The sequence below is a fragment of the Hemiscyllium ocellatum genome, chromosome 26 (assembly GCF_020745735.1).
Source record: "Hemiscyllium ocellatum isolate sHemOce1 chromosome 26, sHemOce1.pat.X.cur, whole genome shotgun sequence".
NCBI lineage: Eukaryota > Metazoa > Chordata > Chondrichthyes > Orectolobiformes > Hemiscylliidae > Hemiscyllium > Hemiscyllium ocellatum.
The window spans coordinates 46,800,421-46,824,847 of NC_083426.1; the positions used below are offsets into that span (position 1 = coordinate 46,800,421).

The following is a 24,427-nucleotide window of genomic DNA, read 5'->3' on the forward strand; positions in this document are numbered from 1 at the left end:
AACATGGTGGGCAGGGCGCATGGTGTCTCAGTGGTTAGCACTGTTGCCTCACAGCACCAGGGACCCAGGTTTGATTCCACCCTTGGGTGACTGTCTGTGTGGAGTTTACACATTGTCTCTGCGTCTGCAGGAGGTTTCCTCCGGGTGGTCCGGTTTCCTCACACAGTCCAAAGACATGCAGGTTAGGTGATTGGCCATACTAAGTTGCCCATGGTGTCCAGGGATGCATAGGCTAAGTGGATGAGCCATGGGAAATGCAGGGTCACAGGGAGAGGATGGGGGGATGGGCCAGGTTGGGGTGTTCTTCAGCATGCAGACTTGACGGCCAAATAGCCTCTTTCCATACTGTAGAGATTCTGATTCAAAATTAGACCCTATTCCAAACCTGACTTTCCCATCACATTTTTCATCTCTGGTCCTCCTGCCTTTTAAATGGCTTGTTGTAAATGTGTGCATGATAATATACCTTAAATCACTTTGGTACATTTCACTGCATCAAATACACGGCATACATTTTATTCAATTGGGTTTTTGATGGAACGGCATAAGATGTTAATATATTAATCCATGTGGAGCACAGTGCCTCACTCAGTGTAATAAATAGAATACTTACAAACCAAACAAATTGTTAAATTAAATGTGATGGAATGGGAGCAGTCAAAGTTTAATTGGTTAGTTACCAGGCCAAGCCCAATTACATCAGACCATTCCATATTTCCCAAGGGCTCAATGCTCACATTGCATTCAATATTGAGACAGCCACTGGATGCACAGTGAATCATGATGGGAAGACACGTGATGAAAATGTTTTCCGTGAATGCCTCTTCCTGTTTTCAGCATAAAAATGACAACTGCTTTTTATAATCGAAACACACGGAAAGCCCAAGCATGTGTAACTAACAGCGGATCCTTGGCCATTTGAAATTGTCCCAAATTATTTCTGTGATTTGCACTGACTCTTTCAGTCATGGTAACTCTTCAGAAAGCCTCTTAGTGCAAGAGTTTGGGTCTGGGGGCGGGGCATGGGATGTGAAAAATCTTTAGGGAACCCATACCTGACACTTAATGAGAAGCTCGGCTTTCACTTAATGGTACAAACTTTTCAAGCGGAAACAGTATGTTCCTGAGCAAAAGGATTGTGCGTTACTCTGGGGAAGTGTCCGCCTGGGAGTGAATCAATATGGAAAGCTACACCACTCCCAATTGAGCTCTAAATCGGGAGTGTTTGATCTCTTCATTCAAAGACAGTAGCCAGACCAGGAGAATTGCAACCTTTATTTCTGTTAGACTCTGGAATGATTAGGATTTGGAAACATATTTTCATTCAAGGTTATGAAGTAAAACTGCAGCTCCCTGGCGAAGGTTTGGACTCACGGCTCTCAGATTGAGTTGCGACACACTGAACATGTTGAGATCTCCAGCTATAATAATCCTTTTGTTCCCTTCCTTTGACAGAAAGCATCTCATTGCCCTCTTGAAAATGGGGCACTGTCCTACATTGATGTGTTGGAAAACAGTTTATAGCCTACTCATGTGCCAGAAGGTTCTCCTTTCATTCTGCTTCTCTAGCTTTCTTTTCAGGTGGATCTTCTTCCACATCTTTATATACATTCTTTTCCTTCTGCCTCGAACATTTCCTGGTTTCTTCCTGCAAGACACAGTCAAGGGGTTAGCAGGAGTCACTGAGACTGCAATGAACATGTCTTCCTGCTGCATATTCTCTTCATCGCACGATGGTTCACTAGCATCATCAGGGAATGGGAACCTGCCACCCTTATCCAGTCTGCCCAACATGTAACCCTAGGCCCACAAACTAAAATGGTCTAGTGTCACAAAGCTAGTCCCTTTATTTTACTAAAAGCTGTTCCGTGGCTCAAGGAGACTCTGTCCTTGAGTTTTTTCAGACGGGCAATAAACCGGGCCAGGCTCCGATCAGTCCGGTTTGGAACAGAAGTGAAAAGGATTTTGAGAGGCCTTTTGTTTAAATGTAAACAGATGAGACTTCAGGCCAAAAGGGTCATGTTTTAGAAGTGACCTGTATAATGAAAGGGAAGTGGTCAGTTGAATTGAGCTGTTTCAGATCAGTCTTGAACTGGGAAGTTCAACAGGGAGCTGTGTGGAAACTCTCTCTCTTTTCTGCCCTCCAACTTCAACCTATAAGTGTGCATTCCATTTATACTGGGTCTCAAAGGGAGTTCACTTATTGGGACTGTTGTGTATATTCGGAACAGCATAATTATGTCTAGTTGGATTGGTTGAGTTCTGTAGTGGTTCTTTATTCTGTTCTTTGTGTTCCACTGTATAATTTTGTGAGTAAATTTCTGTCTTTTTTAAAATATAGTAGTCAACCTAGCTAACTCACTATACTTACCGAAACAAATTACAAAGTTAAGGCCTGGGGCTGCCTGCTTAAGAATGTTTTGAGTGCTCTGGTCTAGTCCATAACACGAGCAAGTCACTCAGTTTAGGAATCATAGAATTCCTATAAAGTCGAAGCAGGCCATTCAGCCCAGCGAATCCATACAGACCTTTTGAAGAGCCACATTTACCATGGCTAATCCTAGCCTGCACATCCCTGCACACTATTGGCAATTTAACGTAGCCAATCCAACTAACCTGCACATGTTTAAACTGTGGGAGGTAATGCAGAGGAAACCACGCAGACACGGGGAGAGGGTGCAAACTCTACACAGTCACCCGAGGCAGGAATTGAATCCGGGCCTTTGGCGCTGTGAGGCAATCACTTACTTATCCACTGTTGGGATGCTAACTTTACCTGTGATGTGCACATAAAAGAATAAATTGGATAAGCAAGTGATCTCAAATTGTCCTTGCAATGCAGCATTCCAATGTGAACCACCAGTCATGCTCAATTCCCTGATTTGTCAGCTTGGCTTGAGCCCTTGGGAGGAAGGAAGGTCAATCTTACGATCTCTTGTTCCATAGCAAAAGAGTTGGGGCTTTAGCACTGGCTTATCCACATCACAAAGCTTGTGACAGAAAAGCAAATTACAACTAGCCAATTGTTTTTGAAAGTGACTTATATAACAAATACACTTGATTAAAACTGGCTGCCTAACATTAGCTGAGTTTTGTTTTCCACATGGTGAATGGACAGGATGGTTGTAGGAGGGACAAAGTGCCCAATTATATCCTAACAGGAACAGATGGTCTTAAAGACAAGGCAGAAGACCAGAAGCTGGGTTTGGGTCAGAGTTGGGATGCAATGAGCAGAAAAGTTGAAGTTAGCTGTAAATCCTGGGGAAGTCTTTTAAACACACTCCAGATTCAGAGATGATTTAACTTCAGCCCATCATTTCTGGGAGACCCCTTTGTGGGAGATATTCAAGGAAAACTCCATTGCTCTGCTCTTTCCTCGTGGTTCTGTTTGTCTCAGCTTCAAGTGATTATCCATTCATCCTTTAAAAGATGTATTGAAGACTTTCAGACTACGGGAAAGACATTACATTTGTTCAAGACATTCCATATCCTCAGAACATCACAAAATATTCCACAGCTAATGAAGTACGTGTGAAATGTAGAGCTGAAATGTCTTGTCTTCTGACAAGAAACCCAAGTTACCTTTTTTCAGAAGGACTACTTAGTCAGGAGCCATGGGTTGGTGGTCTCTGTGAGAGCAGTATGGGGGAGTTGGCAGTAAGGCCAGAGGAATGGCTTTCTGCAGGCCCTATTTTCCCAGTGTCAGACCTCCCAAACAGGCCCACACTGTGTTTGTCTACCCATCTTGGAAAACATCAAGCTGGCCTACAGTATAACATGCAGCATACATGATAAGCCCATTCACAACTGCTCTGGTACCACTGGGACCACTGTGAAGTCACTGAGTGGTTCACTAAGTGGTCCTTGAGAGAAGGAAATCTGCTATCACTCCCAGGCCAGGCCTGCATGTGACTCCAGACCCACACTAATGTCATTCACTCTAAACCAGCCTTTGTCATGGCCTAGCAAGCCAGTCAGTTGTATCAACCTGGACTGTCGAGTTTAGAGTTAGGCACTACAAATGATAATGGCAAAGCAAATCTTGTCAACCCCACAAAGTTTGCCTTACCAATATCTAGGCATCTGTGCCATAGGTGAGCAAGCTGTCTCTGAGACTAGTCAATCAGCAGCTGACACAGTCATGTTCACAGAATCATACTTACAGATCATGTCTGAGACATCACTGACATTATCCCTGTCTATGTGTTGTCTCCCTTATCCATATCATGAAGCTGGGGTGGCAACATAGAGGTATGTGATCAGGAGCAAGCTGTCCTGCGAACCTTCAACATTGACTCCTGACCTTCTGAGGTCAAACATGGGCAAGGAAACCTGCTGATTACCAGCCACTGCCTCCTCCCACACCAAACCGCAGAAACAATATGGGATATTCAGGGCTATGTGATCCCACAGCCAACCGATCAGATCTATTCTCTGCATCCTTGCCACATCCTGTTACCCCCTGACAGTGTAAAATCTGTCTCCAAGATATAAGTCGGGTGTATAATTGAACATTGATGACTTGTTTGGATGGGTGCAGTTACAAAACACTCAAGGTGCTCAATGCAGGCACCCCATCTACCAAAGTAAACATTCACTCCCTCTATCACTGATGCCCAGTGATATGCTGTGTGTACCATCTACAAGATGCATTGCAGTTACTCATCAAGGTTCCTTCAACAACATCTTCCAAATCCATGACCTCTACAACCTAGAAGGACAAAAGCAGCAGATACATAATAGTACCACCATCTGCAAGTTCTCTTCCAACTTCATATCATCCCGAATTGGAAATACATCCCTGTTCCTTCAATATCGCTGGGTCAAAACCTTGGAACTCCATCGCTAATTGCATTGTGGGTGAGCCGACAATCCATGGAGTGGTTCAAGAAGGCAGCTCACCACCAGCAAGGCAGGTAGGGATGGGCAATAAATGCTAACCCTGTCAGCAATGCCCACATCTCATAAATGATGAATAGACATCATCCACAACTTAAAGTCCTCAACTGGAAGTGGGTTAGGAGGTGCAGCCATTGGCCTACCCTTCCATCTCAGTTTGATCACGGTCAGTTGGGAGCACGATTCAGATACATCAGAATTCCAACTCATTGCATTCCCTTTCTGCCTTGAAGGATGACACTGGAGGGGGCAGAAGATTAGTTCTGTGTTCACAGCTGTAATATAAGATGTGCAGTGGTCAACTTCTGCACAGCAAGCTCCCACAAATGAGATAAGTGACTAGATAATCTTTTCCAGTGATGTTTAATGGAGTTAAAATTCTAGCCAGCTAACAGGGTATACTCTCATTCTGTGTTTATGTCAGACTGATTTGGTTTAAGTTATCCTTTCAGACCAAGGGCAGGCAGAAGGAATTAATTCAATTTGGTGTCATGTTCGGCACAACACTGTAGACCATTCCTGTGCTGTGCTGTTCTATGGTCTACATTCTCCTCTGATGGTGCGGTATTCCCTCCACACTCCATGGAAGTGTTTGACTAGACTACACTTTCCAGTCCATGGAGTTGGGACGACCACCGAGGATGTAGGTGCTTGGCTAGTATTTGAGTGGACAATGTGGTTGCTGCTTTGGCATAATGCTCATGGTTTAAAGGTTTCTAAAGAACAGCAAGTAGCAGCAACGTTACATTGAAACACTGACCACACTTTAAATTATGTAATTGACTATAAAGTGCTTTGGGATGAAAGATGCTGACAGTTAACATGTCCCCTTCTTTCCATAATCATTTCTCCTGTCACTTTGCACCTTAGAATCTCTGTCTGCAAACTTTTGGAACATATTGGCATAAATCTTCTTGTTCCTCTCGTGGTGTTCCTTCATCCTGTTCTGACACAATACAATTTGCATCTTTGCAGCTCTATTCTCAGGGTTGACTTGTAGCACCTTCTGGAAGTCAGCCTTTGCCAAATCAAACTCATTGACACAAAGCCTTGCTTCACCACGCCTGTACAGTGCTTTCTCATTGGTTCGGTCAATCTCTAATGCCTGTGGGTAAACAGAAAAGGAGGGTGAGCTTCACAATTTGACTGTTGAATGACTTATATTAGCATCTTTGATCGAGTCATTTCAGTCTAAAACAAAACTACTTTCACCAAGACATGCAGCAAGTAAAGTCATGTTATGATTCCCAGTTGATGGCAAAACGAGCAAGTCCGATCCCAGCATAAAACCTGACTTGATAACTATTAGTTTTATATTTGCAATTTGGTTAACAAGCTGTTCAGTCACTGAACAGATTTGCATCAACTGACAACAAGAAACAGAAGTTTATTACGTAAAAATGAAAGAAAACAGTAAAAATGATCTTAAACCGTTCATGAAAAGAAAATGTCAAACTATTTCCTAACCCTATGCATTGTCCACAGAAACAATATCCCCATCTCGATTGTCTAGGGCTCTATTTAACTATTGCCTGGCAGCTTCCTTGTACAAATGTTCTCAGTTCTAATGAGGTGAAGATTTCCAACTCAACTTGGACATTTCTCCAATTAAACCCTTTGTACTGAGGCGATTTGTTCCCTGAATCTTTCTTCCAGGAACTCAGTCTTCTAAACTGGACTGAAAAACTTACTTCTGAACTGAAATTTTTATTAAAACAATCTTTGTTTCTTCTGAACTGTAAACAAAGCTACAGCCCTTACATATTTACCCTACCTGTCATAAACAGGACAGTGGACACCTTTCTGTTTACTGCACAGGGATTTGTAGTCTGCTGTCTGGATTAGGTCACTGTTCTGGAAGGATTCTCTGACATCTTTTAAGGGAAAGACGTTCAGTCTTTCCTTTAAAAGTTACTCTGCTCAGTTACCCTACGATCTTTGTATAGTATGATCTGCCTGTATTGCAAAACAAAACTTTTCACTGTACCTAGGTACATGAGACAATGATCAATCAAATCAAAAAGATTAAAAAAAAGATTGTTGCTGCTCTCAACGCTACTCATCTGTGTGCCAATACTGACACTGCCTGTTATCTGCCATCTCTGCCAATATTGCCCAAGAGTTATTAGTGTGTTAATTCTCTGCAGCCAACCCCCTTATGTCTAGGATCTACTAAATGCTCAGTGGTAAAGGATATACAATTGTGGCTGTTTTACAGAAAAGGCAATGTCTTTTATCAACAACATGGTCTATTACAATAAGTACTGCTATGTCATTAGTTAGGCATAATTAATAGGACTCTCAGCAGCTGTATAGAATACTTCAGCTCCCTGCAAAAGAATCACAATTCCCACCTCCGGTCTGGGTGGCAGATTGGGTGGAGCTAATGTAACTTCAACATGGAGTCTTTCGGAACCATTACTTCAGCGACTTCACTCCATATCCTTCTATCTCCGATCAAACATTGTGTTAGACAACGCCTGGTCTATCAAGGGTTGAGGGGGATTAGATTGAGGATTTCAAGATTTTGTCTGGATAAAGGCAGAAAATGTCCTTATCAGTTGTCCTGTCCAGGACACAGAGCAATACTTTTAAAATCAGAGGGAAGCCATATTAGACAGAAATCTGCAAAAGTACTTGTAAACACAAAGGTTGAAAGACAGGCAGAACTCTCTGCCACTAAAAGAATCTCACTTTGGTTTGTTAAATAACATTAAATCTGAGGTTGATGGATGTTTGCTGACAAGAATATCCATTCTGTAAATTATAAAACAACTCCAAAGGCAAGGGTATCACTCCTGTGCAGGAAGCTTCAGACTGTTTCCTTGCAAGTTTGAGAACTCAGTGCTGTTTTAATATTTCCTGAGTGCCTGGTTGTAATACAAAATGAAAGGTGCTGTAATCTAGCCTCTGAGCTCGAAGTTGTTCTATTCCCACTCCAAAGACTTGTGCACATAACCGAGGCTGATACTGTCAGACACTATGAAGGCATCTTTTCAATGCCCGATGCTCTGCTTCAGTGTTAAGACTTGCCAACCTAATTGGTATCAGTGAATCAGTGAAAGAGGGGTTAGGTTATTTTTGTTTCAGCTCTAGCACTGCTTGCAGGCATTTCACTTCAAGTTATTGTTTCAAGTCTAAAGTTCTTTGAAGGTTTAGGGGCAGGACTGAGCAGGCAAATCAAGGCCTAAGTCAGACATCTGAGTCCCAGTGGTGTAAATGAGAGAGTCTAAGAACTCTGCAGGGCAGTGGTTGGGTGGTAACACTGTGAGTTTGGTTAACGGGGAAGGAGTTGCTATTTTCTCAGCCTCAATATGACTACGAGTTGAAAAGCTGCATGAGAGAGGTCAGCTTTGAAAGCATTTAACTGCAACCTCACAGGGAGAACATTAGTGTAACATAACAGTAACATAATAGGGATAGGAGCCAGCACGGGACATGTGGTCACCTTGCTCAGGAAGGCCAAGTGAGTATTCCTACTGCCTAATCTTCAAAGATCGGTCTCTCGTATAAATTAAAAGTTTGCTGCTATGTATTTAATATTCTCGATAGTATGGGGAGTAAAGGGAAAGAGAGTAATTTAAAGAGGGGCCACGGAGAGGCAGCTGTCCATGAAAGCTCTTCCTGTGCAGTGTGGGAAGTCAGTGTTCACGACGAGTTTCTAGCTGCAGTTACAGGAAGCCCGTGTTTTGGATCTGGAGTAGTGGCTGGTGTCACTGCAGTGTATCTGCAAAGCTAAAATCTCTGAATGTAGCACATGGAACAATGTGGTAATGTTCCAGGTAAAGAGTGCATGGGGCAAAAAGGGAATGGGTGACCATGAGGTAGGTAGTGCAGGAGTCACCTGGAATCATCTTGCCCCAGAATAGCCTTTCCATTTTGGATACTGCTACCTTCTGATGGAATATAGTGAGAGACAATTCCATAGCACAGGCTACGTTGGGCGGGGAAAAGATAAAAGTGGGAGAACAATAACATTTGGGAATTCCCCAGATGTGGCAGCAGGGTGGCCTGTTGCCTCTCTGGTGCTAGGGTCAAGGATGTCACTGATTGGCTTCAGGGCATTCTGAAGGAGGAGGGAGAACAGTTTGAGTTCGTGATCCATGTCAGTACCAATGACCAATGGCAAAAACAAGGCTGTGGTCCTGCAAGCGGAATGTAGGGAGCTAGGAAATAAATTAAAATGCAGAACTTCTGAAGTAGCCATCTCAGAATTACTCCAAGCGCCATGAGCTGATGAGTTGAGGAATAGGAGAATGTGTGGCAGGAGTGCTCAACGAGACTTCCCTTCAGCCTCCTGATACCTCATCCCACCATCGATCCAGCTATCACCCAGCCACCTCTCAGAACACACCCATCCCCCAGAGGTGGATGCAATGCCATCCCTTGTCAAAGAAAATGGTTCATTTTTCTGGACTATTTGCTGTTACTGGATGGCTGGTTTGTGATGCAGAGTGGTGCCAGCAGCGTGGGTCCAATTCCTGTACCAGTAAGACCCCACTTTCTCAACCTCTCTCCTCATTAAACCACCACCAGTCCTCTCTCTCTCTCTTTCTCTCTCTCTGTGTCTCTTCCCCTGCCTCACCCCACTTCCACCACACACCCCCCCACCCCAAACCCAGAACATTTGCAACTTTCCAGTCCTCAGACACAGCTCCTATATCGGGGAAAAAAGGAAGTTTATGACCAATGTCTTTGCAATACAGTAAAAAGCTTTCATTCATCCCCACAATGTGGCACTGTTTCGATAGTTTAAGAATAAGAGAAAAATGAAAAGATATAGCTTAAAGAGAAGGCCATCTATGTTCAAGTTCTGACTTCTTGCTGAATGTCTCAATGCATCTCATCCCACCCTGATGACTTCTTAAAATAGTGCCTGGGTTTATAATATTTTGTCTTTAAATTATTTTAGCCCATCCACTATCACAAGTCCCTCCTTTTCCTTTGCCACTGTATCACATCTTCTCCTTGGTAAATGTGGTTTCAAAGTACACATGATGTTTACCCTCCAAGGGTAAATACTCTTTTCAGGCCCCAGAATGGCTGTGTGCCTCCTCTTATCATCCTTTGCCCATTTGTAGAAGACTTTTGATTGCCCTGTTTAGCTGCCTGTCTCTTTTCATAGTAATTCTTTGTTGCTCTTATTTACTCTTGCACAATCGCTGTAAACATTCAAATTTCAGCCTTGTGCCCATTTGTGTAAGTAGGCTCAGATCCAGAATCTGCTGCATTGCAATTTTCTGCTTCAATCCACTCTCTAACTCTTTCATCATCCAGGAAGCCCTGACTAATTTGTTTGTCTTCTCTTTCCCCATGATGGACGGGTATATAAACCGTCCTGAACCATCTCTTGTTTAAAGGCAGCCAATTATGGAATGGCAGTTTTGCCTGCCGACTGGTTAATCTAGGGTATGTCTGTTCTCAAACCGTTGAAATTGATTCTTCTCTAATTAGTTATTTTCAATTTTGATTGCTCCTTGTCTTTGAATTTAGAACAGTAGAGCACAGGAAGGGGCCCTTCAGCACATGATATTGAATCATAGAATCCCTACACTGTGGAAGCAGGCCATTTGTCCCATCAGGTCCACACTGGCCCTCCGAGGAGCATCCCTCACAAACACACTCCTCTACCTTATCCCTGTAACCCTGCATTTCCCATGGCCAGTCCACCTAACCTGCACATCTTTGGACTGTGGGAGGAAACCCATGCGGACATGGAGAGAATGTGCAAACTCCACACAGACAGTCACCCGAGGCTGGAATTGAGCCTGGGTCCCTGGTGTTGGGAGACCATAGTGCTAACCACTGTGCCACCATTCTGCCCCAGTTCTGCCAAACGTGATGCCAAATTAAATGAATCCCTCCTGCCTGTCCTTGATCCATGTCTCTCCATTCCTTGCATATGCATGTGCTTATCTAAAAGTCCCTTAAATGCCCCTAACGTATCAACCTCCACGGCCACCCCAATAGCACGTTCCAGACTCCCACGAGTCATTGTGTAACAAGCCTGCCCCTCCCATCTCCTTCAAACTTACCCTCTCTCACCTTAAATCCATGCCCCTTGGTATTAGACATTTCAACTCTGAAGGAAAAATAATTCCAACCATCAACCTCCTCTATGTGCATCATAATTTTATATCCAAGGCCTGAACCTTATGATACTATGATCATTGTTCCCTAAACATTTCCCCATCAACAGTTGGCCCAACTCATTCCCTATTGCTGGATCCTGCAAAAATTCCTTCATTTGGTTGAAACTGTGCTGATCAAAAAAGTTTTCCTGCACATAGGTAAGAAAACCCAATCCTTTTTATTTCTCCTCTAACACTATAATGATCCAAATTTATACTGGGACTATTCAAGCTCCTTGTCAGTCAACCCTCTTTACCCCAGAGTTCTTTATAGCCCTGTCAATAAAATCTCCAAAAAAATCAATATTTTGATCTAATTTATTCCACCAACCCAAAATATCCCAGAATGCCATGTAACTATTCTATGTAACCAAAATGATCAAGTTCAATGTCATTTTGCAGTGACATGTTCCATGATTTGGTTAGTCTCCATGATTAATTCCTTCATCCTTGTTCCTGGTGTATGAGCATCACTTATCTTAGTGATTATCAAAAGGTAGACTCCCAGCGATTGTCTAAAGGGTTAGCTGAGATTGACTGCAAGTCAAGATAATTTTATGACAATGATCCCAAATGGACTGCATAAGACACTTAGCTTCAGATCTAAACACATTCTCCAACTGAACCCTTTGAATGTGATGCAACCAAACTCAGCAGGATAAGGAGAGGCTTATGGGGAGCAGGATCACTGTGCTGTAAAGACACCCCTGCCTCACTGAGACACAAATTCCCCATGAGAGGATCTACCCAGCAATATACACTCCTTACCCTGTCGCAGCTCTCCACAGCCTTCAGGTACTTATTGAGTTTCAGGTAACACATGGCCACGTTGAGATGTGCAGCTAAAACGAGGGCCTTGGCTCTTCGACTTTCGTCCTGGGTCAGGCAGTATTCCTGCTGCAGCCATGCAACAATCTTCCTGTACTGGATCTGAGCCTGCTTATATTTGCCAGCCTAGAGGGAGTGGGAAAAGTTCCAGCAAATGGAATATAGTTAGAACAACGTACACAAAATGAAGACTTTTTGCATAGCATTATCAGAACACAGGAAATAGGAGAAAATGATTTGTCCATTATTCTGAAATGCTGTCCCCTGGTTCTAGACTCACAACCAGGAGAAACATCCTTTTCGTGTTCACCCTGCCACACCCATGGAAAGAGAAGCCCATAGCTCACAGGTGGTTCTGCTAGGATCTCCTCTGGGTCAATATGATGCCCCAACTCCTCTTGTTAGTGATAATCAAAGGACTTATTAACATCACATGGTGAAGGATGACCACATAGAGCCTTGGCAGAAGAAGCCCATTCTAGATTAAGGAGAAAGGTTTATTGTAATAGTTCTGGGGTACCAAGTTACAATGGAGTTTTTCTATGGAATGAGCTGCCAGTGGTGGAGGCTGGTATGATTGCAACATTTAAAAGGTACCTAGATGGGTAAATGAATAGGAAGAGTTTGGAGGGATGTGGGCCAAGTGCTGGCAAATGGGACTAGATTAAAAATCAGACAACACCAGGTTATAGTCCAACAGGTTTAATTGGAAGCACACTAGCTTTCGGAGCAATGCTCCTTCATCAAGTGATAGTCACTATCACCTGATGAAGGAAGGTCGCTCCGAAAGCTAGTGTGCTTCCAATTAAAACTGTTGGACTATAACCTGGTGTTGTCTGATTTTTAACTTTGTACACCCCAATCCAACACGGGCATCTCCAAATCATGGAGACTAGATTAGGTTGGGATATCTGGTCGTCCTGGACAAGTTGGACCGAAGGGTTTGTTTCCATGCTGCTCTAAGAGATACAAAGCCAATCTATCGTATGTGGTAATTAACTGCGGGGATAATGCAAACTATCAACAAAGGGGCCCACTACAACAGACAGATTCAGATTGAAGAAAGCACAAAGAGGGAAGGAGTGTAAAAATGCCCAAACACCCTCCCCAACTATCTCCTCAAACATCACTTGTGCCACCTGTGGATGGGTATGCACTGGCAACATTGGACTCAGGACTAATAAGACTGAAGTGGAAATGTGTCATCCTCAAACCAAAGGGACTGTGTGACAGTGAGAAGAATTCTAATCACTAACTGCAAGAGCCAGCAGCCAGAACTGATAACTTCTATTGGAGACAGTCATTTATTTTCCATGGACAGAGTCTTACAAAAGCTCAGACTTAACTGTTTAGGACTAGCTGCCTTATACTATAAGAGTTTTGTATCTTTCAATGAGATCACCATTTATTCTTCAAAATTCTGGTGAATACAGCCTTAGTTTCCTCTAGCTCTCTTCAGAAAACAATCTTGCCATTCGAGGGAGTAATCTAGTGAAACTCTATTGTATCACATCTGCACAAGTGCATCCTTCCTGAGATAAAGAGACCAAAACTGTGCACAATACTCCAGGTGTGATCTTACCAAGGATGTGCACAAATGCAATGAGGGATCTTTACTCATGAATTCCCTTGAAATATAGGCCAACATACTATTTGCCTTCCTAATTATTTCTGGAACCTGCATCTTAGTTTTTAGTGATGCATAGACAAAGAGATGTTTGTTGATGATTGCACAACGATCAGCACCATTCACAACTCATCAGATACTGAGGGAGTCCATGTTCAAATATAGCAAGATTTGGAACTCTCCATGTTTGGGCTGACAATTGGTAAGCAACATGTGTTTTGCGCACACAAATGCCAGTCAATGATTTTCTTCAAGAACAGAGAAACTAATCATTACCCCATAAGTTCAATGGTATGACGAGGCCAAATCCCTCAGTATCAACATCACAAGGGTTACCATTGACCAGAGTTTTGCTGTACCAGCCTGCTTCAAAATCAAGTCCTAGGATGGAAATACTGCCGTGAGTATCTCATCTCCTGACTCCCCAGCCCCTGTCCACCATCCATAAGACACAAGTCAGGAGTGTGATGGACTAGTGTTGTTGGATGAGTGCAGCTCCAACAACACCCAAGAAGCTTGACACGATTCAGAAAGCAGTTTGTTTAAATGGCACCACATTCTCAAAGGTTAACTCGCTCAATTCTGGATGCTCAGTAGCAGCAGTGTGTACCATCTACAAGGTGCCCTGACAAAACTCACCAAGGCTCCTTAGACAGCACCTTCCAAATGCATGACCACTACCTTCCAGATGGACAGAAGCAGCTGGTACAGGTGAATACTACCACCTGTAAGTTCTCCTCCAAGCCACTCACCATCCTGACTTTCTGTTCCTTCAGTGTTACAGGGTCACAATCCTGGAGTTCCCTACTAATGACATTGTGGGCATACCAAGAGCAGCTGGACTAAAGTGGCCCAAGAATGAGCTCATTACCATCTTTTGAACTGCAGTTAGAGATGGGAAATAAGTGTTGTCCCAGCCAGCAATGCCCATCTCCCAGAGAAGAATTCAAAAGGAAGAAAACCAGGTCCGTTTGGATGTAACTTCTCACAATTTATTGAGTACAATATCCGTTTTTTTCTACTAAAGCCAACATCCTGAGTCAGTATTGATTGCATAATGGAATTGGAGAGGAATTTTCTTGACTGTTTTTAACTCTGAAATTGGCTCAGATTTTAGCTAGTTTTTTTTCCATATCCACATCCCATGTCTGAATATAAACAAAAAAAAATCTTACTCAGGGAATTTGAGTACAAAAATAAAGATGTCTTGCAGTAATTGTGTAGAGCCCTCATGAGACCATGTCCCATGTACTGTTTACAGGTTAAGTTTTCTTCCTGAGGGATATTTATCATTGAGGGAGTGCAACAGAAGTTCACTCGACTAATCCCTGGGATAGTGGGATTGTTTTATGGGGAGAAAATGAGGAAACTGAGTCTGCATTCTGTTGAGTTTTGAAGAATGAGAGGTGATCTAATTGATACTTATAACATTCTTACAGGGTGGTTGAGGCTTGAATCAGAGGAAATATTCTCAGAATAATATTCTCCTGCCTTTGAAGACAGGAGGAATTTCTTCACTCCCACTGAGAATCGTTGGAAGTCTCTATCCCAAAGGGCTTTCAAAGCTTAGACTTAATCATTGAGCATGCTTTAGACAGAAATCGATGGAAAGCGGCATTGAGGTGTATATAGACCCCCTACAGTATGGAAACAGGCCATTTGGCCCAACAAGTCCACACCGACCCTCCGAAGAGTAAACCACCCAGACCCATTTACCCCTCACTAATACACCTAACCTGCACATCCCTGAACACTATGTGCAATTTAGCATGGCCAACCTAACCTGCACTCATTTGGATTGTGGGAGGAAACCGCAGCATCCGGAGGAAACCCAGGCAGACATGGGGAGAATGCACAAACTCCACACAGACAGTTGCCCGAGGCTGGAGTCGAACCTGAGGTCAAACCTGGGTCCTTGGCGCTATGAGGCATCCATGCTGCCAATGAATTAATTTGCCAATTAATGGAATGAAAGAGAAGACTTAACAGGTTGGGTTCCTGGATAAATCCCATACCATGCATTCGAGGCTGTGTGTGATGCTTGAGACCTGTTACCTGGATCTGTCAATGCGATCTGCAATTTGTCACCCAAAACTGAGTAAGAGTTGGAAGAGGAGACTGGCCATGCACATTGGCCTATTAGTGAGGTTACTATGAGGTCACCCCTCAGCCTCCGACACTCCAGGGAAAACTGCCCTAGTCTGTTCAACCTCTCCCTATAGCTCAAATCCTCCAACCCTGGCAACATCCTTGTAAATCTTTTCTGAACCCTTTCAAGTTTCACAACATCCTTCCGATAGGAAGGAGATCAGAATTGCACGCAATATTCAAAAAGTGGCCTAACCACTGTCCTGTTCAGCCACAACGTAACATCCCAACTCCTATACTCAATACTCTGACCAATATAGGAAAGCATACCAAATGCCTTCTTCACTATCCTATCCTATCTATGAATCTGCACTCCAAGATCTCTTTGTTCAGCAACACCCCCTAGGACCTTACCATTAAGCGTATAAGTCCTGCTAAGATTTGCTTTCCCAAAATGCACCACCTTGCATTTATCTAAATTAAACTCCATCTGCCACTTCTCAGCCCATTGGCCCATCTGATCATGATCCTGTTGTAATCTGAGGTAACCTTCTTCGTTGTCCAATACACCTCCAATTTTGGTGTCATATGCAAATTTACTAATTATACCGCCGATGTTCATACCCAATCATTTATATAAATGACAAGCAGAAGGACCTTACACAGTGGTCTTCCCCCACTGCGCCTTAATGGTGTGATATTTCCCGCTTTATCCAGATCTTTTTATATTGTGTCCCTTCGGACCCGATCCATCTTTGATCTCCACATGAAGTGGAAGATGGCCTGAGTGACTGCGACGACGTAGGTTCGGGGAATAGGCCAGATCTGCGCCACGTACAACAACAGAGAGTACCTCACACCTTGTAACCAGGTTTTCACCCGTGATGGAAAGTGACCTTGTTTCCATCTGCCCAGTTTCTGCTTCACTTTAGTGACATGTTTCTCTCAAGACTTGGCGCACGCCCCAGCCCCTCTGAACCAAATACCTAGCACCTTCAGGTGGTCTGTCCTGAAGCTGAAAGGGATAGAATTGGTGGGCCCAGTTTCCAGAAAGCATGGCCTCACTCTTGCCTCGATTTACCTTGGTCCCTGAGTCGTGTTCAAACTGGTCACAGATGCACATGAGTCTATGCACTGACAGTGGATCTGAGCAGAAAACAGCAACATCATCCATGTACAGGGAGGCCTCAACTGTAGGCCCTTGCTGCCAGGAATAGTCACCCCTCTCAAGCTCACACCCTTCCTGACAGACTCAGCAAATGGCTCTATACAATACACAAACAAGGTAGGAGAGAGTGTATTGCCCTGCCTGACTCCAGATCTGATTAGGAAGCTTTCTGATTCTCACCTATTGATTGAGACTGCACTAACGATGTTGGTGTAGAGCAGATGGATCCAATTGCAGTTTCCCTCCCCAGAACCATTTTGAAGAGAATATCTTTCATGTATGTATGCGATATCCTGTCAAAGGCTTTCTCCTGGTCTGGGCTGATGAGGCAGGTGTTCACCTCACCGTACTGCACATAGGCGATTGTTTCCCTGAGGAGTGCGAGACTCTCAGCGATCTTCCTGCCGGGTACAATTGTTTACTTTCATGGAATGGTTCAATTCAATGCAACACTGTCCATTGCTGTTCTTTTGCAGTAATGAGCCTAAGGTATTGGCATCTTTGATTTATAATAAATGTTGATAATATCAAATAAACTCAGTCAGTTAAACAGAGATTTTAAACAGTAAAGTCAGCTCATGCATAGTGGCTGCATCAGTTCTGTTGGAGGTAGAGGTTTGTACAGAAGTACCTTAAAATAGTGCGTTCCTTTCTCCTTAACAAGAACTGCCCGTTCCAGTTTCTCTTGAGCATTCATTTCCCAGGATTCTTTAGCCTGTTTTGTAAACAAACCAAGAAATTAGGCCTGTTTGCTCTAGAATTTAGAAGGTTAAGGGATCAAAAGCTCCAAGATCTTAACAGGGCAGAAAAAGACAAACTATTTTCACAGATTGGTGGTTCTAAAATGAGGGGACGTAGTCTGAGATTTAGGGAGAGAATTACATCATTAATGAGAGACGTTAGGAAGCATTTCTACACTCAGAGGGTAGTAGATATTTGGCACTTTACTCCACAAATAGGGATGGATGCTGTATCTATTGTGAATTTTAGATCTGAGATAGATAATATTTTGTTAAGCAAAGATATTATGGGATATGGGTCAAAAGGTTAGTCTACAGATCAGGCTTGATCTCACTGAATGGTGAACAGGCTTGAGGAGCGGAATGGCCTACTCTTGTTCCTACATTCCTATACAGTCAGCATAGTTCACTTTGGCCTTCACAAGCACCAGTTTTTAACATTCTGTCACAGGATGTGGCCGTGACTGGCTTGGCCACGACTTAGTTACCCTTGAGAAGGTGATGTTGTGCTGCCTCCTTGAACTGCTACGTTTCTTTCAATGGAGGTAGACCCACAATGCAGTCCAGGGATTTTGACTCAGCAACAGTGAAGGAATGGTGATATATTTCAATTCAGGGTGGCATGTGACTTGGAAGGAACTTGCAGGGTGTGGCATTCCCATGCATCTCTGCCCTTGTCCTTCTAGATTTTCAAGGTTGAAGTAGCCTTGATGGGTTACTGCTAGTTACCTTGTAGATGGCCTGGTTTCTAAACTGAGCAGCGTGCCTCATTCTCCCTACAGAGACTGAGGAGGCTGTAAGGAAGATAATAATAATCACTAGGTCAGAGACTGAGGACTGAGCAGTGACAGTCCTGGGATGCCAGACAAATGCCCCAATTTCATGGAAGCAGTGAAGAGACATGGCTCAGAATCAACCTGGGGTATGATTATCAGAGGGAAACAGTAGTGCAGGATTGCAATCATATGGGGGCTGCTTCCAAGCTTTAAGTATGCAAGGCTGGTATTGTTGCAATTACGTTGAAAACCACATGTACACACTGCGATCAAAAAGGTTAATGGAATGTTGGTGCTGACCTCAAAGGAATTAGAATGTAAAGGGCAAGATGTTATGCTCCAGTTGTACACAGCCTCTGATCAGACTCGATGCTAAGCACTGCTAATTCAAGTCAAGCTTGACTACCCTTGGAAGGGATACAACACAGGCTCATCTGAATTCCATCAGAGTTTAATGATGTTTAAATTAAGGTTAGCATGAAGTGAAATCAGGAGGCTCTTTTTCACAGAAAGGGTAGTTGTGAAATTCTGAAACTCTACTTGAAATGGCAGCGAATATGCTGGGGAACAATGACTACTTCAGAGGAGCAGGAGTAGGCCATTCGGCCCCGCAAGCCGGCTACGCCATTCAATATGTTCGCTGCTGATCAATTTCCAGCTGTGATAGAGATTTTATTTATGCAAGAGAAGGCAGGAAGTAGAGGTACTGATTAACCGTCATCCAACTGAAAGGTGGAATAAGATCAGAGGGTTGAATGGCCTGCTCCTGTTGCAAAGTTCATGTAAATGAACAGAAGTTGAAATGGATGCATTCTGACAATATGCAGCTTACACATTTTCACCAGTATGGTCAGGCTCCTGGGGAATGGTTGGATCACTCACCTTTTCAAAATTCTTCAGCAGTATTTCATAGTCCAGCTCTGCATTTGGTGGAACGTTTAGGCAAGGCTTCCCCAGGTCGCCAAAGCCATATCTAGAGTAAATGATTTAAATCTTTTATTTAAATTCAGGATGAATGAAACAAAATACATAATGACATTAACTCCTTTGCATCAGCTCCCCATTTCTCATTCAAATACCCATGAGTATTGGGCACTCCTTGAATCCTCTTTCTTATCATTTTGCTGGTTTTGTGTTCAGGCTGCTGTCTCACCAGCGACAGGATGTGGAGTCCTTTGAGTAAATAGCTTGGGCTGGGGGAGGGGTTTCGAGAGGATGGTAGTGCAGAAGACATTGAGCCCTCAACATCTTGTGCTGTCTTCTATGTGTGGTCCCAGAACCACATGCAAATGATTCATTGCAGCTGCTGGAATTTGGGTGCATCAGGACAACCTTGAAAAAGTTCAGAATGTTCCAGGCTCAGATATCTGACAAGGGAAGGACAAAAGAAATAATCCAATAAAGGAGAATACTTTGGAGAGTAGATGTTTCCAGCAACTAATCCTCTTGCTATTTAACTGCAAGTCATGGGATGTGTGTGGGGGAGTTTTGGAATTACAGCAGTTCTGCTATAACGCGGTAGTTCTACTTTCGTGCAATCCCTTGTTATAAGAAAATCGCGTAATAGCAGCATAATTTAAACCGATAGGCTCAGAATGGTTTTATAATCAACACACTCTTTAAAAGTTGGCATTATAAGAACATTGTCCTCTATTTGTCAATCACATTATAGCAAATGCACATTAACAGGACACATGTTCTCGGAGAATGACCTATAAAGTTTCTCCTGGGGGTCGGTTACAAAGTCCTTCTCAAAGCAAGGTGGGGAAGTGAAGAGGCGAAAAAAAGTCAGACACAAGGAATCTGAAGACCAACTAGTTTATTCACCTTTAACTCCCATAATCAAGGATGAAGCTAGATTGCATATATGCTGTGAACTGTCCTACGGCAGGAGTTCATACTTAGAGTATGAGGGTTGTCCTTCTCTAAAGACATCTGAACAGCTCTTATATAGAATGTTCAGAGTCCATTGACAGATTGGCCGGTTAGTAGGTCTTCAGCGTTTGCGTTGTACTCCTCTATTCACATCAGTGAGACTGCCCTTCCTCTCTTACTAATCCATTCTGTTCCCTGTGCTGTTAACTCTGGATTCCATCAAGAATCTCGCAATGGTCTCTCATTACTTTCCATTTACATTCCCTCTTCAAAGATTGACTTCTATCATTCAAAGGTAAGATGTTAGCTTCCACATGTAGGACTACAGTGATTATAGTGAGGCCAGCCAGCTCATACAATGTGAGTTCCTTGATTGGGGCTGTTAATCTGGTTCAATCAGGGAGCCCTGAATGACAGATAAAAAGGCTGAGTGTCAGAGATACTCTGGCAGCCGACTTGGAGTAAGACAGTACTAACGTCAAGGGCTCTTCATGTGTAATCAAAGGGTGACTTGGAGATGGAAACCAGTCTCGATGTGGAGTCATTTCAAGGACACTCAGCTCTACCCCATCACCAATGGGCATGAACATATAAGATTAGATTTACTTACAGTGTGGAAACAGGCTCTTTGGCCCAACAAGTCCACACCAACTCTCTGTAGAGTAACCCACCCAGATCCATTCCCTCTGATTAATGCACCTAACACTACAGACAATTTAGCATGGCCAATTCACCTGACCTGCACATCTTTGGACTGTGGGAGGAAACCGGAGCACCAGAAGGAAACCCACACAGACACGGGGAGAATGTGCAAACTCCACACAGTCAGTCGCCTGAGGCTGGAATTGAACCCGGGTCCCTCGCGATATGAGCCAGCAGTGCTAACCACTGAGCCACCATGTCACCCCAATGGGGTTAGAGCAATGTGGGTTGCAATGAGATTTGGATGGAAAATTCAATGAGGCTCATCTGAATGCCAGGAGCAACATCTTTTGTGAGTTTGCCAAGGGGAGAGGTGAATTTCCTGCTAGATGACAGTGATTTGCTAATTCGAAGGGGGTTATAGTTTGTCAAAAGTCTCGTGTCACCTCAACTCACCTGATGGCGATTCAGTTTCATATTGTAGCAAATCAGTCGAACAGGTTAGACTTCGAGAAATTTCTATGTGGCCATTAGAGCAGGTACTGGGCAGGGTCAGCTCACTGTTGGCTGTGACTAGCCTTCATGTTGCTCAGGAATTATCAATAGGCACCAGCCACATGTACCACTCATCTACTGGCAATCATCAGTGTGTACCAATCCCCTCTTACAATCATCATGGCCCTTCCCAGATCCACTTGCAGCCACTCAGTAACCACAGACTCGCAATGCAGGGCACATCAGCAGCTCGCATTAGAGACACTGTGCACAGGGACAGGCATCCAGCTCTCAGGTTGGATCAGGCGACATCCTAGGGCTCCTCATTTGCTCAGTCTGAGGGAGTGGGGGGTCGGGTGTCTTTATATATGGCTGTATGCTACATCAGCATCACACATGCTCCATGTGCCTCCAGAATCTACAGTAAACACACTGCATGGTCATCAAGCAGGTGATCATGTCTTAAAGTCTTCAGGGGAGCCATTCCTCACTGACGTCCATGGAGGCACCCATTAGTGAGGGGACAGAGGGGTCCCTGCACAGTAAGTCAAGGAAACCCTCCAATACCAATCCAAAGCATTGACCACAGACAGAGTCCACTCAGTGTGTTCATGGTGAGGAGTACCATGACTCAGCAGTTGGGGGAGTGGATTAGTCAGTCCTATAGCTCCATAGCAACCAGGTGATAAGGCTAATGTAGTCAGGGAGATGTACAACAGCCAGTCAGGATTCTGGACACTTCTTACCCAGAGCTACCTGGTTAGCTCCCTCTAGGGGGTGAGCCTTGGTCAGTGCATTGGTGCTGTCTACAGAAATGAAGAGGAAAAGGGATGGAGGGGGAGCAGTCAAGGTGGGTCACTTCCCTGGAAGGAAACTCAGGGACATATTCTTTGGGATTGAAAATGGGCGAGAGTTAGTGGTGAAACAGTATTTGTAAATGGGGAATACAGAATGGCATGATGGGAACAGGGTCATGTAGAAAGAGGGTCCATCTAAGGCCAGGAGCTTCCTGGCTTCATGTGGGACCACAGCTGGCATGTATGCCAGGGGCTGGAGGCCAAAGGTGCCTCATAAGAAGGGCCAAAATGAAGTGGATCCAGGTGTTTGGGGTATTGCCAACATAGTGATGGCAACTAGGCTCTCAGTTCATGAAGGAAGAATTCAGCTGTTTCATAAAGAATTCAGGAACTCAGTACCACCTGCCATCTCCACTCTATTCCCAATCAAAGGGAAAGGCTCAGGTAGCAATGAAAAATCACTGAGGAAATCATTAAAAAGACAAAGCAAATCCAGCCTTGATGTATACAAGGGAATCCTTGAGGAGTGAAACACACCTACTGAATGCGCGCAAAGTAGTCAAATATAAAGACTAATGTCACAATACACCCAAACAGCTTTTCCAATCATGAAAAAGCTACAGAAGCCAGAAGTAGTAACAGGACAAAATCACGGTGAAACTGCAAAAAGCTAAAATTTCATTTTGACAAGATAGCCAAACCATAGCCAGGGTGGAACATTTGAGAGCCATCAGGATAGTCAATGTTCTCACAGCCTTACTGACAACTTGGGGTCTGCATTGTCTAGTTGTTATCTCGAACATACATTGTGCAAGTGAGTGATCAAATATACTGTAGCAAGCACATGAACATGAACCCAAATGAAGGAGCTGATCCTCAGCTGTCAGCCACTGATCAAAAATATGTGAACTCACCAAGCGCCCCAACCTTCAGACCAACCCAGATGCCCATAACAACCCAACAATGGAAATGATTATATTCCCTACAGTGTGGAAACAGGCCCTTCGGCCCAACAAGTCCACACTGACCCTCCAAAGAGCAACCTACCCAGATCCATTTCCCTCTGACTAATGCACCTAACACTATGGGCAATTCACCTGACCTGCACATCTTTGGACTGTGGGAGGAAATCAGAGGAAATCCACGCAGACACAGGGAGAGTGTGCAAACTTCACACAGACAGTAGCCCGAGGCTGGAATCAAACCTGGACCCTGGTGCCGTGAGGCAGCAGTGCTAACCACGAGCCACCGTGACACCCTGGTGGACCAACAGATAGGACAGCAACCACAAATTACAGAGGAATACACATTTCAGGGAAGGACCATCACCCAATTGAACTATCAATGACAACACACAGTGGTACCATATATAGATCAACATTATTTATAAATTATATATGCAATATATATGCAGAGGCTGACAAGCCAAGAACTGCTAATGCATGAGGAACTATTGTGTTTTTATTGTCTCGCTTAATTACCTTAAAATGTGCATGATAACATCTGTAACCTTGTTTTGATTTATTTTGTATATAAGAGGGGATATTTGGATTGAAATGCAATCATGTACAAATTTCCTCCCGGGCAGGTCATGGTCAGGTGACCTCCACCATGTGGTTCATAAACTGCAGGCAGCCAACTTGCATATATTTTAATATAGAATCCATTCTGACTAGATTGCTGTCTATTGAACTCAGAACAGTCTTTGTGCTGTTAGGTTGCTTGTCTCATTTCTACCCGAGGAGGAGCCACAAATTTCAGCCACGAATTTGAGAAAATTTGTCTTCAGTCCTCTTACAAACTCCATTCATGAACTTTTGATCCCATTTCCTTGCCTGGCCACAGCCTCTGATTGAAGTAGAAAGTTTTCAACAGCAACTTTCTGATTCACACTCAGCTCAACCTATCAGTTCTATATCTATATCCGAAACGTCGAGTTCGCTGCACCTTGGATGCTGCCTGAACTGCTGTGCTCTTCCAGCACCACTAATCCAGTTCTATATCTCTGCCCATCATCAAAATGAAAACCTCCGTATTCTATCTACATAACAATTCCTACTGTTGGAATGCTTCTTCTATACCGTTGATACCTTCAGATTTAACCATTTCAAAACTCACCTGACCATTTCAAAATCTTCCACCCACTCCCTCTCTAAATCTGAGATCATTCAAAACTTGCTGCTTATATCCTAATTTATAGCAAGTCCTGTTCATACATCACATTGTGTTCATTGATCCATTTTGGCTTCCAGATCACCAATGCTTCATCTTAAAATTCTTATTTTCATGTTCAAACTCTCCCTATCTCTGTAACCATCTCCCACTCCAAGCCTCTGTGTTCATCCAATTGTTGTGGGGTAA

General features: G+C 43.6%; 1 protein-coding gene across 1 annotated transcript in view; it reads right to left on the reverse strand.

Annotated features, from left to right (window-relative positions):
* Positions 1-1,257: 1,257 nt before the first annotated feature.
* Positions 1,258-24,427, reverse strand: part of LOC132828451 (peptidyl-prolyl cis-trans isomerase FKBP5-like) — a 154,322-nt gene continuing 131,152 nt past the window's right edge. Inside the window, exons 6-10 of the mRNA XM_060845588.1 lie at positions 19,140-19,230; positions 17,373-17,456; positions 11,799-11,984; positions 5,765-6,004; positions 1,258-1,648 (exon numbers count right to left, since the gene is read on the reverse strand). Of these exons, the coding sequence (XP_060701571.1) occupies positions 1,553-1,648; positions 5,765-6,004; positions 11,799-11,984; positions 17,373-17,456; positions 19,140-19,230 (697 nt within the window). The 3' untranslated portion in view covers positions 1,258-1,552. The remainder of the gene's footprint in view (positions 1,649-5,764; positions 6,005-11,798; positions 11,985-17,372; positions 17,457-19,139; positions 19,231-24,427) is intronic.